This window comes from Varanus komodoensis, unplaced genomic scaffold (genome assembly GCF_004798865.1).
Source record: "Varanus komodoensis strain SLA01 unplaced genomic scaffold, ASM479886v1 scaffold3, whole genome shotgun sequence".
NCBI lineage: Eukaryota > Metazoa > Chordata > Lepidosauria > Squamata > Varanidae > Varanus > Varanus komodoensis.
Window position 1 is genome coordinate 47,350,237 of NW_025335761.1, and position 13,877 is coordinate 47,364,113.

At 38.5% G+C, this 13,877-nt stretch overlaps 1 protein-coding gene across 10 annotated transcripts in view; it reads right to left on the reverse strand.

The window, feature by feature from the left end:
- Positions 1 to 3,089: 3,089 nt before the first annotated feature.
- Positions 3,090 to 13,877, reverse strand: part of DICER1 (dicer 1, ribonuclease III) — a 65,907-nt gene continuing 55,119 nt past the window's right edge. For all 10 annotated transcript variants that reach the window (XM_044437022.1, XM_044437021.1, XM_044437020.1 and 7 more), the window contains 5 exons: positions 10,531 to 11,413; positions 10,137 to 10,405; positions 8,956 to 9,118; positions 8,796 to 8,871; positions 3,090 to 8,008 (listed from right to left, as the gene is read on the reverse strand). In XM_044437022.1, the coding sequence (XP_044292957.1) occupies positions 7,843 to 8,008; positions 8,796 to 8,871; positions 8,956 to 9,118; positions 10,137 to 10,405; positions 10,531 to 11,413 (1,557 nt within the window). In that variant the 3' untranslated portion in view covers positions 3,090 to 7,842. The remainder of the gene's footprint in view (positions 8,009 to 8,795; positions 8,872 to 8,955; positions 9,119 to 10,136; positions 10,406 to 10,530; positions 11,414 to 13,877) is intronic.

The window sequence follows — 13,877 nt, forward strand, 5'->3', positions numbered from 1 at the left end:
GAAAATAGGAGAATCTCAACTACCTCAAAGCTTTGTTGTTGTTAGTCATGAAGTCATGCCCGACCCATCGTGACCCCATGGACAACATTCCTCCAGGCTCTCCTGTCTTCCACTATCCCTTGGAGTCCCCCCAAGCTCATGCACATTGCCCCAGTGACTCCATCCAGCCACCTCATCCTCTGCCGTCCCCTTTTCCTTTTTCCGTCAATTGTTCCCAGCATCAGGGTCTTCTCCAGGGAGTCCTTCCTTCTCATTAGGTGGCCAAAGTATTGGAGTTTCATCTTCAGTATCTGGCCTTCTAAAGAGCAGTCAGGGTTGATCTCCTCTCGGACTGACTGGTTTGATCTCCTTGCAGTTCCAAGGGACTCGCAGGAGTCTCCTCCAGCACCACAATTCAAAGGCCTCAATTCTTCACAGATCCCCAATTCTCAAGGCCAGCAACACTCAGAACTTTTAACAGTGAAAGAAGATTTGGGGATCAGCACTCCATCATTAAAACACAGACTGAAATTTTGCTGCTTTTAAAATAGAAACTGTAAGTTAAGAAGCTGGTCGCTGAGTAATAATATCTGCAGAATTTCTCATACAAACTTCTAATTCATTACATTAAGGATCATTATATGCCATTAGTGAGCAAATCCCAGTGAAAACCTTTCAAAGACTAATCATGCTGTATGAATCCAGCCTCAATCTTTGCCATAAGCTGACATAAAACTGCTTTTTTGTGGGAGAAAGAACTGAAAAAGCAATTCATAAACACACTTCATAACCAATCTCTGCAATAACTCACCACCATCACAACTCTGTTTAAAAGGCACGAAGTCAGAATTCATCACCTATGATGAATAGAATTTCATTAGTCTCTGTGTGTGCATGTGTGAGAGTGAGTATTCATAAAAGGGTTGCACACAGTTCCACTTCCTGTCTTTGAATAACTTGCAATAGAAGATTCAAGGAAGCATCATTTTATTCATTTCTGAAATGGGTTTGGGGAGGACCCACAGCTCTTTAGCAGAAAATGTTTTGTGTACAGGTCAGGCTTCTCTAGTTGAACAGATCCAATATCTGGTGATGCGAAAGAGCTCCAGGACAGGTCAGAAAATGTTTCTCCAACGTTGCAGTCCATTCTCAGTCTAAAAAATCAAGAGAGGCTCTTTATACATAGGCAGGATGGAGAAATTCAGAGGACTTTATGGGTATGGAGCTATATATTTTAGTGATGGCACCCCGTGTGAGAACCCCAGACTCAGAAAAGTTTCCTGCCATCTCCTTTCTGGTCCTTTCATTGCCGGATGAAAACTTTAAAATTCTCCCATTTTAAGCAGGCATGGCTGGTCACGAGGGTAAGCAGGGCACAGAACCACTGTTGCTTCTTTATCTTTTGTCTCCCTCATTCTGTTTCATATTACCAGGAATTATGGTTGCCGACAGTCTGTGCTTGTTTTGCTTGGCAGGGCTGCACAGAAATTTTAAGCAATTGCGCATGCTTTCTGCATAGTCCAGCCAATCAAGTTCAACTTTGAAATGGATGGAACAGCACCACTATATTGCTGTTACCCTTACTATTTCGTTTTTTGTGGGGGATGTGGATTCTGATCCTAAAGGCTCTTATTTTTCTGGGCAATGGGAGATGTTCCTGAAAGCGAGAATGTAACTTTAAAGGAGTGATTCTGTCTGATTGTGTAAGACAGGCAGTGGAGTTTGTGTGATCGAGTTAAGTGCAAACTGATTGGCAGACATGTACTCCATACTTTTGTAATGGGTTGTTGTGGAGTTCCCGCAAAGGGGTTTCCACGTTGTGAGTCTGAGAACATTATGGAGACATGGAATGAAGTGAATTTTGAACGGATTTTTTTGGAACTTATTGGCCAGAATTGTTTCTGAGTCATATTGCCCTTTACTGAAATGCATAAATTATTGTACTGTGCTGTTTCTGCTACTTCCAAGTAGAGATGCTGGTATTTTGTGTCAGATTCAATAATTTTGTACATTATTTGCAAGTTAATCATTACCTGGCTTAGCTTTTCTTCTTCTCTTCAATGATAAGGTGCCTCTACCCTATATGTAGTATGAGGGTCCATTAATAAACATAAGAAAAACCATGCAGTGCTGTACTCTGATCACATGGCAACAAGCCAGCTGCCTACCAGATCGCTCAAGCAGGATGGGTACAAGAGTTCTACCTACTCAAGCTCCTCAGCACAGGCATGCTGCCTCTGATAATGGAAGCAGCACATAGAGTTTGGTTTCAGATTTTTAAAAGATCATCATGCTCAAAATTGTTCAGTGCACTGAATATCTACTGTTTTACTTTTCATTTCAATAGAGAAGGAATTATTTCTTAGGCAAGTATAATTGGCCTCAACTGAATATATAAAAGGGGATCAAGAAAGAGATGTATTAAGACTTGTTCCTCACAATATCCTTATTGTATGGAGTGAAACATACTGACTTGGGTTTAACCTTTTTAGCCAACTTCAGTCTGGTTTTCAGAGGATGATAGTGGCATTAAAGAGAGGGGCTGCATCTCAGTGGTGAAGCAAATACTTTTCACACAGAAGGTTATATTCCTGATATCTTTAGGTGGAGCTGGAAAAATTCCTGACCAAAACTTTGGAGATCCATTGCCAGTCTGTGTGCCCCTTTTGAATGGGTCCTACACCTTCTTTTCTGCATTGTGGCTCTGAGGGAATCATCAATCGATGATACTAAAGGATGCCCCCCATCCCCACTGTTTTGCAGTCCTTACTTTAAAATCACTTGATTATGGCCAAGTGTAGATGTGATGTTTGGTGGAGAAGCCTCACTGATCTACACAGGAGTGTGACTGCACCTGTACTGCCCAAGCACCTCAATGGTATTGGGAAACCAGGACTCAGAAAGTGCAGCTGCTGTATTCTTAAATAAGAATGGAGATGTCCTTTTTAACTACTTGTCACAGTGTTTGTTTTAAGGTAAGGATTTTTGTATTCCAGGTTTTTTGAAGGAAGAAACCAATTTTTAAAAAGTAATTAATAGTTGCTAAATCATGTCACTCACAAATTGCCTGTAAAAAAAGTGCATTACATAAGTTAAAAAACCCACAAAAATGAACAGACCATAACTTTATTGGAGATATATTCAGCTACAATTATTACAAAAAATCTATTAAAGGTAATTGTGATCCATAAGGTGCAGACTGCAATTTCTGCAGCATGATTACAGTATGAATGAATTACATTTTATGTCCCTTAGACAGCTGCAGCATGTGATGGGAAATATTTTATTGTCCATCAAATTATGTTATTCATTCTACTTGATTTTAACCATCTTTAAAGTCAAACTATTTACAATAAAAGCCTGCAATTTTCAACGCTTGTTCAACTTGTTTTTCTAGATAACTTGTTGCTGTAGTAAACTGAGTGCATCTATCATAGTAATTTAAACAGTCTGTGGTTTTTATCCAAATTAAAGATACAAAGTAGTGGGGAATCTAGAAAAGGATTATGGAGACAAAATTGATTGATGAATGCTGAGTACTCTTGAAAGAAGCTGCAATTAACTGTTCTGTATTCTAGACTGATCCCTAATAGAGATCTGTTATCAGACTTCTGCTGGTGAAAATTAGGTTTCAGTTAGATTTCATGGTTGTAAATGTTATGGATTTAAAGACAATTTTATAAATAAACACACCATTCCTTACTTGAAAATGAAAGTATTTGCTACCAAGAGCCTAAAAGTATCCTAGGTGCAATCCTGTTTTCATTAGTCACACACAACCAATTCCAGGACATTCATTGAGGAATGCGGGAGAACAGCATATGGCTCAAATATGGTCAAATAACTATCTTAAAATCTGAAAAAGCCTTGATTTGGGGGCTATCAGTTTATGCTACCTCCAGATGTGTTCTTACATTTTATAGGACTGTTCAGCCCTGAGCAGGGCCTATATTTAAACTGACAAGAGCTGTTGCTAAAAATTATGTCCTCAACACTCAACCGGATGATACCCACAGATCCCTTCATGTAAAAAATGTAGAAATTTAATTGACCATTATGTATGCATGTTCAGTAAATTTACAGCAGGGGAGGGGAGGGGAGGGGAGGGAAGGCATGCAGAGGTCAATCTGAAATTTAAACCGTTCCATAAAAAATGAAAATAAGGCATAATGAAGAAAAAAGAAAATGTGTGGGATCCAGAAAACCACTGAGCAGAGTTCTACTCGCAAAACAGAGTCCTCTCAAGTCGTGCTTCTCGCAGCCCCTTGCATCCGCTGAAAAGATGCTCCTGTGGATTGGGGGACCCTCTAGGAAGGTATGGGATGTGGTATGGGCAGCTGCAGCAGAGGGAAGACTTAGCTGGAAATTGAAGGACCCCACAAACTCATATTTGTGGAAGCACCTTCTGGTCATACAAGGGGCTCCCTGGATCCTGGCCAACAGTTTTAAAACAACAAACATATAGTAACATGCCACAGACAAAACAAATGGCCTTTTTTTAGTTGTGCAAGTTAATTGACACAATGCAGGCATTCTAACGATCTTTTTCAAATTCAGCAAATCAAAGCAGCAGCAAGGCCCAAACCACATTTTTCCTCTATTAAGCATATTTCTCCTTGAAATGAGGTAAAGCATGGTACCAAGTGCAATGCTTATTTGTGCTACATGAACAGAACAGCACAAAACAAAGCCATCATAAAAATAAAAATGCAGCATAGTTAGGAGGACTGTATAACAGTATACACACAAACAAAACTGAAACTAGGCTCATGCCAATTAACCCCTCTGCTGTCTACATGAGGAGTCCATGTTGTTTATTTTGAAGACAGGCTTGGAACAGTCCATTTCCTATCATGCTTGTAGCATATCAAGGGATTTCAATCCCAACCTTCAAATGATCAGATTTAGGTCTAAATAGCATACTTTTTCCAATACCCCAATTATATCAAAATGGGTAAAGCACTTGTAGAACATGAAAACTAATGTGGTTTTGCATCTTAACAGCTTAATGAAAAAACTGAATTAAATCATACAGCAAAAAGGTCGTGGCAATAAAACACACAAACAGCAGCAGGACCTACATTTACAATTGGCCCCTACTCAATATTTTCAGTTCATCAGCTTGATGCATCATAGAGGCATTGATACTTCTGATCAGGGAGCGTAATGATCAAAGTTTTCCACTGCAATTAGGCTACACTCTAACCTCTGAAATTATCCAAGTATTTGAAGTATTCACTGAATGTTTTTCAGAATTACAAGATTGGTTTAGATTTTATATATGGCATTTCAACCACCACAAACCTTAGATATTTCATTGGGATCATACATCTCCTTTGTGAGGTTTTAAAGACTGAACTATGCATCACCAGAGAAAACTATCAACATTAGTAACAATTATTTGCTAGAATTACAAAATTCTTACTCTGGTCTACAATTGTGGATTTAATGGTGTTTGTTCATAAACTACTTTTATATCCATATTCTTGCATGAAGATGGAAGGATGGCAACCCTCAGTCCACTTACCACTGAGAAGTTCTACTGAACCCTGGGCAAAGTTTACTTTAAAAGCAACTCAAGTATCAGTGGCTTGAGGACCGTAATCTTTCTTAAGCATTCTAACAAGTGTCTGCAATCCAAAGCTATATGCATGTTGTGGGGAGTATTATGCAAGTAGCAAGAGTCTTCTTAGAAGTCTGAATGGCTGCTGCTCACCCTGAAGCTGAAGAGAATGGCCATTTTTAAAGCTGAAAAAATGGTTTGCCTCTTAATCAGTGTGAGTGGGCTGTAATGGAAACAAAGAAACTTCAAGCTACATGTTCAATTCAAACTTGCAAAAGGAATCATGTCCTTTATGCCTTCCATATTTTACTTTCTCACTGTAACAGAAGTCTCACTCCAATATTTCACTTTACTGTCCTTATTAGAAATTTAACAAAGAAATCTGTTACTCAAAATACACTTCTGTAGTTCAGAAAATTTTAATGTCTCCTGCCAGTGAGGTATGTTTCTTCTCTTTCAGAAAGGTAAGCCAGATGTTTTTCCCCTTTAAATTTTTGAATGCATGTGTATGTGTGGGGAAAGGGGTCTTTAAAAGCAGAGAACAGTATTATCTGTAATTTAACACATAAAACAGCATCAAGAGCAGACCACTGTGCTGGAACACATTAAAAAACCTTGCTCAGCTCTCTCAAACTTCAAGCATAATTAACAGGGTAAAATTGCAGCAAACCTCTACTGATATTGGTGGGAGTGCAAGATGACCCACAGCTTTTTAAAAAGGTAAATTAAGAGGTATTATAGTTACAGTGCAAAAATTAAAATTTCAAGCATAATACATACACATAGCACCAAAACAAAACAGAACAAACAAAAATAATGCATGCAAAAAGGAAAAAAAAGACATGAAAGAACAAAGAAGAACTGAGGTATTTAAGTGAAGGGTGCCTACAAATACCTAAAGAAATTTAGGCATAGCCTAAAATGTATGCTTTCATATCAACCGAAACAGCAACAATGAGCTAGTTAATCTATGTTAAAGGACCTAAATCACAGATGTATCAAAAGTATGGCAGTTTCTCTCACACAACAACTTCCATGGCATTTTAACAGCACAGCTTTGGTAGGTGAAATATGCATGCAATTCTGAAAAGTACAGTAAGAAATTTATGTGGAAATTGCTCTTAAAGGTGTAAAGGTGCTCTATTTGTTAAATATGTATCCAATATAAAATCTGCAGCATATTTTAGGTGCGATATGTCAAAGGTTCTTTTTCTTAAGCAACAGTTTGCACTGTGCAATTAGTTATTATTACAAAGTTCCAATACTGGAAACTGAGTCTCCACTCCACCAAGATAATCTCCCGCACAAGCCCCTTGAGGTGAAAGAGGGTTCTACAGGAGTGATGGATTGTGCTCAGTCTAAACTCTTGTTTTTTGTAATATTGGAAATAAGCAATAAAATTTGTTTTCAATATTAAATAAACTCTGTACTAACCATTTCCTCTGAATTGTTAAAAATAACCTCATTACATATATATGAATACAATTGCTATTACAGTTGTGTAATAAGTTAAGTCACAGCTAAACTAACATGTACTGTAAATATGGAGCTTTACCGCTGAAAAATGCATTTTAAAAGTGAAGGGAATGTAATACAGTTTGCTCCAAAGATACCAGAAACAAAAAATGGTGTTAGTGAGGGCTTATGTACTTTTAAGGCAAGAACCTTTTAATGCAATGTGGCATCAATTTAAAATTCTATCAGATGCCAAACATTTCAATTAAAAACCTGTCCCAAACTAATAAGTGCAATAATGACTGGGAATGCCATCTTAATGCAAAGAAGGCATGGAAAGAACGAGGACAATACTGGCACGCTTATCCTTACACCAAATCATCCAGTACAGTTTATGAACTGCTTTATGACTGGCACTAGTGCACAGATTTGAGAAATCTCAAGATGTTTGTGTGTGTGTAAATCCTAGTAACTGTAATAGGCATAAGCTCCCTGGCCTTTAAACACTAAGCAAAGCTGTACTGACAAAGTAAACCAAAAAATACCTGACAACAATTATTTTCAACACTTGCTAAATGTTTTCATTAAAGCACTCTTGTGATTAAACAAAGCAGAAGTGAGGAAAGAAGACAAGATTGTGTTTGCGCATAAAAAACAAACAAAAACAAAAAACAAAAACAAAAAACCAACCCCCCCATAACTACAATTAGTTCCAAAATTATGTATACATGTTAAATGTTGTTAGCTATTTTGTTACCAAACTTTAAATGATGACTTCAATTTGTTCCTCTCAACAACATCTTTTACATTGCTCTTTACTGTATGTTTGTTTTTTAAGAGGTGTCTCAGCTATTTGGAACCTGAGGTTGATTTGCTTTGAGGCTTCGTAGAGCTCTTCTTGCTGCTGCAGATTTGGCGATCCGATAGCTTCTTCCAACACCTTTGAACTTTCCTTTCCCTACAACTTCCACAGTTACTCTGACCTTTCCATCATAGGTTCTTTCTGCTGGACTGTATGAGTGACAAGAAGAAACAGGAAAAATATACACATATTATAGCCAAGACAGTCAAAGCACAATCAATTCCAGAACAACTATGGTAATTTACAGCAGTGAATTGTATCATAAACCTTAAGGATTAATGTAATGCAACGGGAGGTTTTGTAGAGGAAACAATACACTTCACTGCATGAATGAAGTGGACAGTGCAGGTGTACATATAAACCAAGGGCGAGCAGTTTGTGGCCCTCCATATGAAGTTAAACTGTAACTCCCATCATCCTTCATTATTGGCTAAAGCTGAAGACAAGAGTTAGTCTGGAGTGCCACATGTTTTCCATTGCTGATATAAACAAACATTGGATTGATGGGGAACAGAGGGTGGAATTGGTCTTAATAGCCTTCGCAACAGAAACAAAATTTTGTGCTTAGATTTTTCTCTCTACTGTTCCTTAAATTTGAGATTTTTCTCCCACAGAAGAGCATGGTGTCCAGGTTATTATATGTATATCATAAATCTACTATATGGTACATGATTTCAAGAGTAGGGGAGGGGCTGTTGTTTATTAGTAAGAGCACAAGCTGTGCATGCAGAAGGTTCAGCCTCTGGAAACTTCATACAAGGCTCAAAAAGAATTGCGTCTGAAACGCTGGAAAACTGCTGCAAAAGTGTACTGGGTTAGATCAACCAATACTGGGTTAGATCAACCAATACTGGGTTAGATCAACCAATGGTCTGAATCGATATACACATGTTCTAATGATTATTTTATAGAAATAGGCAACTGGTTCATTCTTACCTGAATTTTGCTGTTTCTGGCTCCATCTCCAGCAGCTCTCTTACTGGGGAACGGGGCACATTTGCAGAAAATTTTTCTGTGTTTAAAAAATGGCATTTGTAATTTCTTCTAACACCAAAGAAAGAGTTACTGAACTTTATTCAAAGAACTCCTACATTACCTATTAATGGCCTCATCATTGGATAGTACACTTGCCAAACCATTTCCAAAGACATTCCACTATCCATGTAAATGGCACCAGCAAGAGATTCAAATATATCCCCCATCGCCTTTGGTACTTCTATGTCCTCTTCTTTTTCTTCATCTTCTTCAGATCTTCGGAGCTAAAACAAGCACCAAAAAAAAAAGCTGCATTATGTAATTGTTGAAAGTTTCAATTAAATGTACAACTACTAACTTAGGTTATTTCGTTGTCACTGCAGACAAACTTTAAGATGCTCGTTTTTGGTTATTTGAAGGATGGAGAACCAAGAACAACTTAAATAAAGTCTGAAATTAGGTAGGTTGTTAGCTTTAAGCAAACCTCAATCAAACTACAGGAATCTGTTTAAACAGATGGACCGTTTTTACAACGTATAGTGGTACCTCGGCTCACGAACACCTCAGTTCATGACCAAATCAGGTCGCAAACAAAAATGTCATTAAAAATTTGACTCAGGTCATGAACTCCACATTGAGTGGTGACTGCAATCGCAGCCATCACCCCACCGCCCCGAGTGGGGAGATAGCCGAGATCACGCCCGTCCTTCCTGCACGAGTGCGCCCATGATGGCACCCGTCTTTTCTGCAGGAGCACAACCGCGATCTCGGCCATCTCTGCTCCCAGCACGATCGTGTCTGTCTCCCCCCACAAGCGCACCCGCATTCACACACGTCTCTCCCCCCCAGCATGCCCGTGATCACACCCACCTCCTCCAAGCGCGCCGGGATGACGGGTGCGATCGCGGTTGTGCTGGGAGGATGGGGGGAGGGGTGTGCTCATGCTCGGGGTGGTGGGGAGATGGCCGCGACCTTTGTTGTTCTTTGTCACTTTGCTTCACATTTTTCTGATTAAAAACATAGTTACAGAACGGATTAACCTTATTTACATTGAACCTTATGGGGAAATTTAATTTGGCTTATGACCAATTTGGGTCACAACCAGAGACCTGGAATGGATTAAGTTTGTGAGCCAAGGTACCACTGTACAATAGCCACACCCCTGTCAGTCATTCGGAATATTTCTTGCTAACTTCTGTTGAATTTTCTTAATTCATCAGATTTTTGAAAAAAAGTGTTGCCAGATTAAATTTAATTCAACACACATGTACACCCCCACTACTGTCCAGTTGTGTCACTAACCTCAGAATCCATCCCTTGCATTTCATTTTTTTCCATCTGAAACTGTACAAAATCATCGATAACATGAAACAGCTCAGGAGAGACAGCTTTGAAGTACTTGTGGTAGTCATACTTTACAGCCAATGAAGCAAAGATGGTGTTATTAACAAGAGCAGATCGCAGGTCTGTTAGGACTCCTGGAGAGTGCTGCCGTGGGTCTTCGTAAAGGTGCTTGGTTATGAGGTAGTCCAAAATTGCATCTCCCAGGAATTCCAACCGCTGGTAACAATCTGAACACACAGGTGTTGAAGGATGGGCAGAAAATATGCAGCAATACAATTAATATTCCTGCCAGATAATCTGCATTCTTTATTTATGCAAGCTTAATTTAAAAAGTGGTTTTTACATAACTTACCAGTAATGGTGTTGTAATGATAGGAGGCATGAGTAAATGCCTGAAGTAGATAAGCCTTGTTTTTAAAACTATAATTAATTTTCTTTTCAAAGTTTTCAAAGCCAGATATAAGGTGATTTAAGGTTCTCTCAGCATCTGGGTGATCAAACATGCATCTTGGCGGAATCTTCAAACAGCCATATACCAAGTCTTTATACAGAGAAGACTCTTTGCTGATTAGAGAGGCTGAAATACAGTTTGCTGAGGGGAGTTTTTGTTGGCTATTTAAGTGGTCTCTGTAGGAATACAGAGCACTGTCCCAGTCATGTTCTTCAATAACTGGAAGCACTTTCAGCCCCAGTGAACAGAGGAAAAGCTGTGCCGCTCTCTCACCACAGCTGGTCAGATAGCAGCCAAGAAGGGCTTCCACACAGTCTGCAATACTTTTGTCAGCAATGCACTGTTCTGTATGCAAATCATAGGAGATGGACTGCTTTCCAGCATCAATGCCACAATTTTCCTCTGATGGATTCCAGAAACCCACTACAAAGTCATCTTCTTCAACAGCCTTACTAGGATCTAGATAGCACATTGCATCCCATGAGCTGTAGTCAAAATCATCAAAATCTGAAGAAAACTGGACATTAGTCAAGGATGATTTTTTGGGCACCTTCCATTCATAATTGTTATCAGCAGGTGGAAATGGGGAAAGGGAGATTTTCTTCACAAACGCTCCAGAGCCCATTAACATGTTGTCAATAAACTTGATATGCTCCTGATCATACTCCAAAAAGTCATCCTCAAAGTCAGCTTCTTCCTTGGGTACTTGCCACATTAAGTCATCGTCGTCATCATCATCATAATCGTCATCGAGTTTTCCATTAGACATCAAACCCTCTTTTGTCTGAAAGTTGAAACATAAAATAAAACATGAAGTTGCAAAATTCTTAAGTAGCTTCAGAATTGCAAAAGAAAATAGTAGTGCCTTTTATTACATTTGATTCAACTCCTATTGCATTTATATACCACCCCAATAGCCCAGAGGGCTCTCTGGGTGGCTTACAAACATTAAAACCCCAGTGTCCAATCCTAAACGAATAAATAAATTGGCTACACCACGACTGAGATTATGATGCATGCTATCAAAGAACTAATGGTGTTTAGCCCACCTAGTCAGGATGCTAGGTGCTGGGATGCACTCTTCTCCAGTGATTCTGGCCCCTTCTGGAAGGAAGGTGTTAAGAGGACTAGTGTTCCACTTCAAAGCCTTTTGGAACATTGCTAGATTCCATCTGGACCCCATAATTTTATTTAAGATCTAAGTGAAACCACTGGGTGAGGCTATCTCAAAATGTCAAAGTGACAGGTCATCAATATACTGATGACATCTAGGTCTCACTCTAATTTCCATTGTCCAATATTGGAGAGGCAGCAAAAGTTCTAAACTAGTGGTTGGGAGCCATTCTGGACTGGATGAGAGTAAATAAACCAAAGCTTATTCCAGACAAGACAGAGATTATTGCCTGACCAGGGATCTGATGATCCAAGGAGAAATATGCATCCTGTTTTGCAGTTCCCTGAAAGCAATTTAAGTTTATAAGAGCCCTGCTGAATAAGAATAGTGACCTATCTAATCCAGCTTCACTTCCCCCACTGGTCAATCAGATGCTTATGGAAAAAGCACAAGCAGGGCATGAGTGCAACAGCATTTTCCCACTCATAGTATTCAGAGCAATTCTGCCACTGATACTTAAGACAATTAATACACATCATGCCTAGTAGTTATTACTAATTTTATTCTCCTTGAATCTATCCATGCCCTTTCAAAGCCACCTCGTTGGCAGCCATTGCTACATCTTAAAAGAGCAAATTGCATAGATTAACTGTAACTGTGTGAAAAAGTACTTTCTTTTGTCTGTCTTGAATCTCCCACTTCTCAACTTTAGTAGATGTCTCTGGGTTCTTGTATTAGGTGAAAGGATTTTCTCCCTGTCTACTCTCTTCACACTACCCAGAGTCGCCCCGAGGCTTCGGCGAATGGGGCGGCATAAAAATGTTTTAATAAATAAATAAAAATAAATAAATACCCTCAGAAGAATATAAAGCAAAAACAAAGCAGTCTAAAGTTATTTTGGAGTTGTATGATTTATTATGAAACAGGAGCAGCAGAACAAGGTCCTCTGTACATTAAAATAATATATCCACCATGCTATCAGTCAGAGAACAATTCTGCAAACAATTATTTAAAATAGCAACACCAATATACCAATGACATACCAATATTTAGCAACAAATAAGATCTTTCAGTGAGAAAAACAGAAATCTCTGTTATCTTGGACTACTGTAATTAAATTGTGCTTAAGCAGAAAAAAAATGTAATTTTTTCATCTTAGTAAATACAGCTTGTGAGAAACCCATTTTCTCAGCATGAATGAAACCAGTTTAAATGATTGTTAAATTATATCTACATACAGATGTAAGAGCTCTAGACCAAATATTTTAAGTAGAGTTGACATTCATGTAAACAATTACTTGTGTAGCACTGAAACACTGGACTGGGAACTTGATAACTTGGTAAATGCCAGAGATTTAAATGAAGGTTTTGGTTTTCAAATACAAGTTATATTTGGGGGAAATTAGAACTAATTAGGAAAAATAGTCTTAATTGATAACTTTTCTGAAGCTGTTCAGCCAATATCTTTTTCAGTTATGATTTAGGACAAGAACAATCCCTATTCAAAGCTACAAACTAAATTAAGCTAATACAAAAATGCTTGCAAATAGAAACTAGCCTGCAAACTATTTCCCTGACATTGTTCATTCTTGTTCTCAGAGTGAGGAAAGGAAAAACATTATATATTTGAGACGTACAAAATACTTTTCGATAAACTCCATCACAGCTCTTGACCACATTTAGCATTCCCACATAAAAGGACATTTCCTGTTATGGGTAAGTAACTGGTTGAAGAACAAAAGATAGTTCTCACAGTAAACAGATCTGTGTCAGGACCAGTGCTATTTAGCTTGTTTATAAAAGATTGGGAGTCATTGATGAAAAGTGAGATGATCAAGGCTGTGGATGTCATTGAATTGTTCAAGATGAGAAAAGTCAAGAGTTCCAAAGGATCTCTGAAATGAGCAAAATGGCAAATGAAAAACAAATAAGGTTCAAAGTAAGTGGATATAATAAAATCAAACTTCATATATACTCTGAAGGGACTTGAACTGGTTGTGACTATGACAAGGTTATCAAGGATCATGGTGGGATAGCACAACAATGGTATTAATGTATCAACAGTGACAGCAAAAGTCCATGTTTGAGTTCTTTACAAAAGTGACTGAAAGGACTGTTAGTATTGTCATCTCTT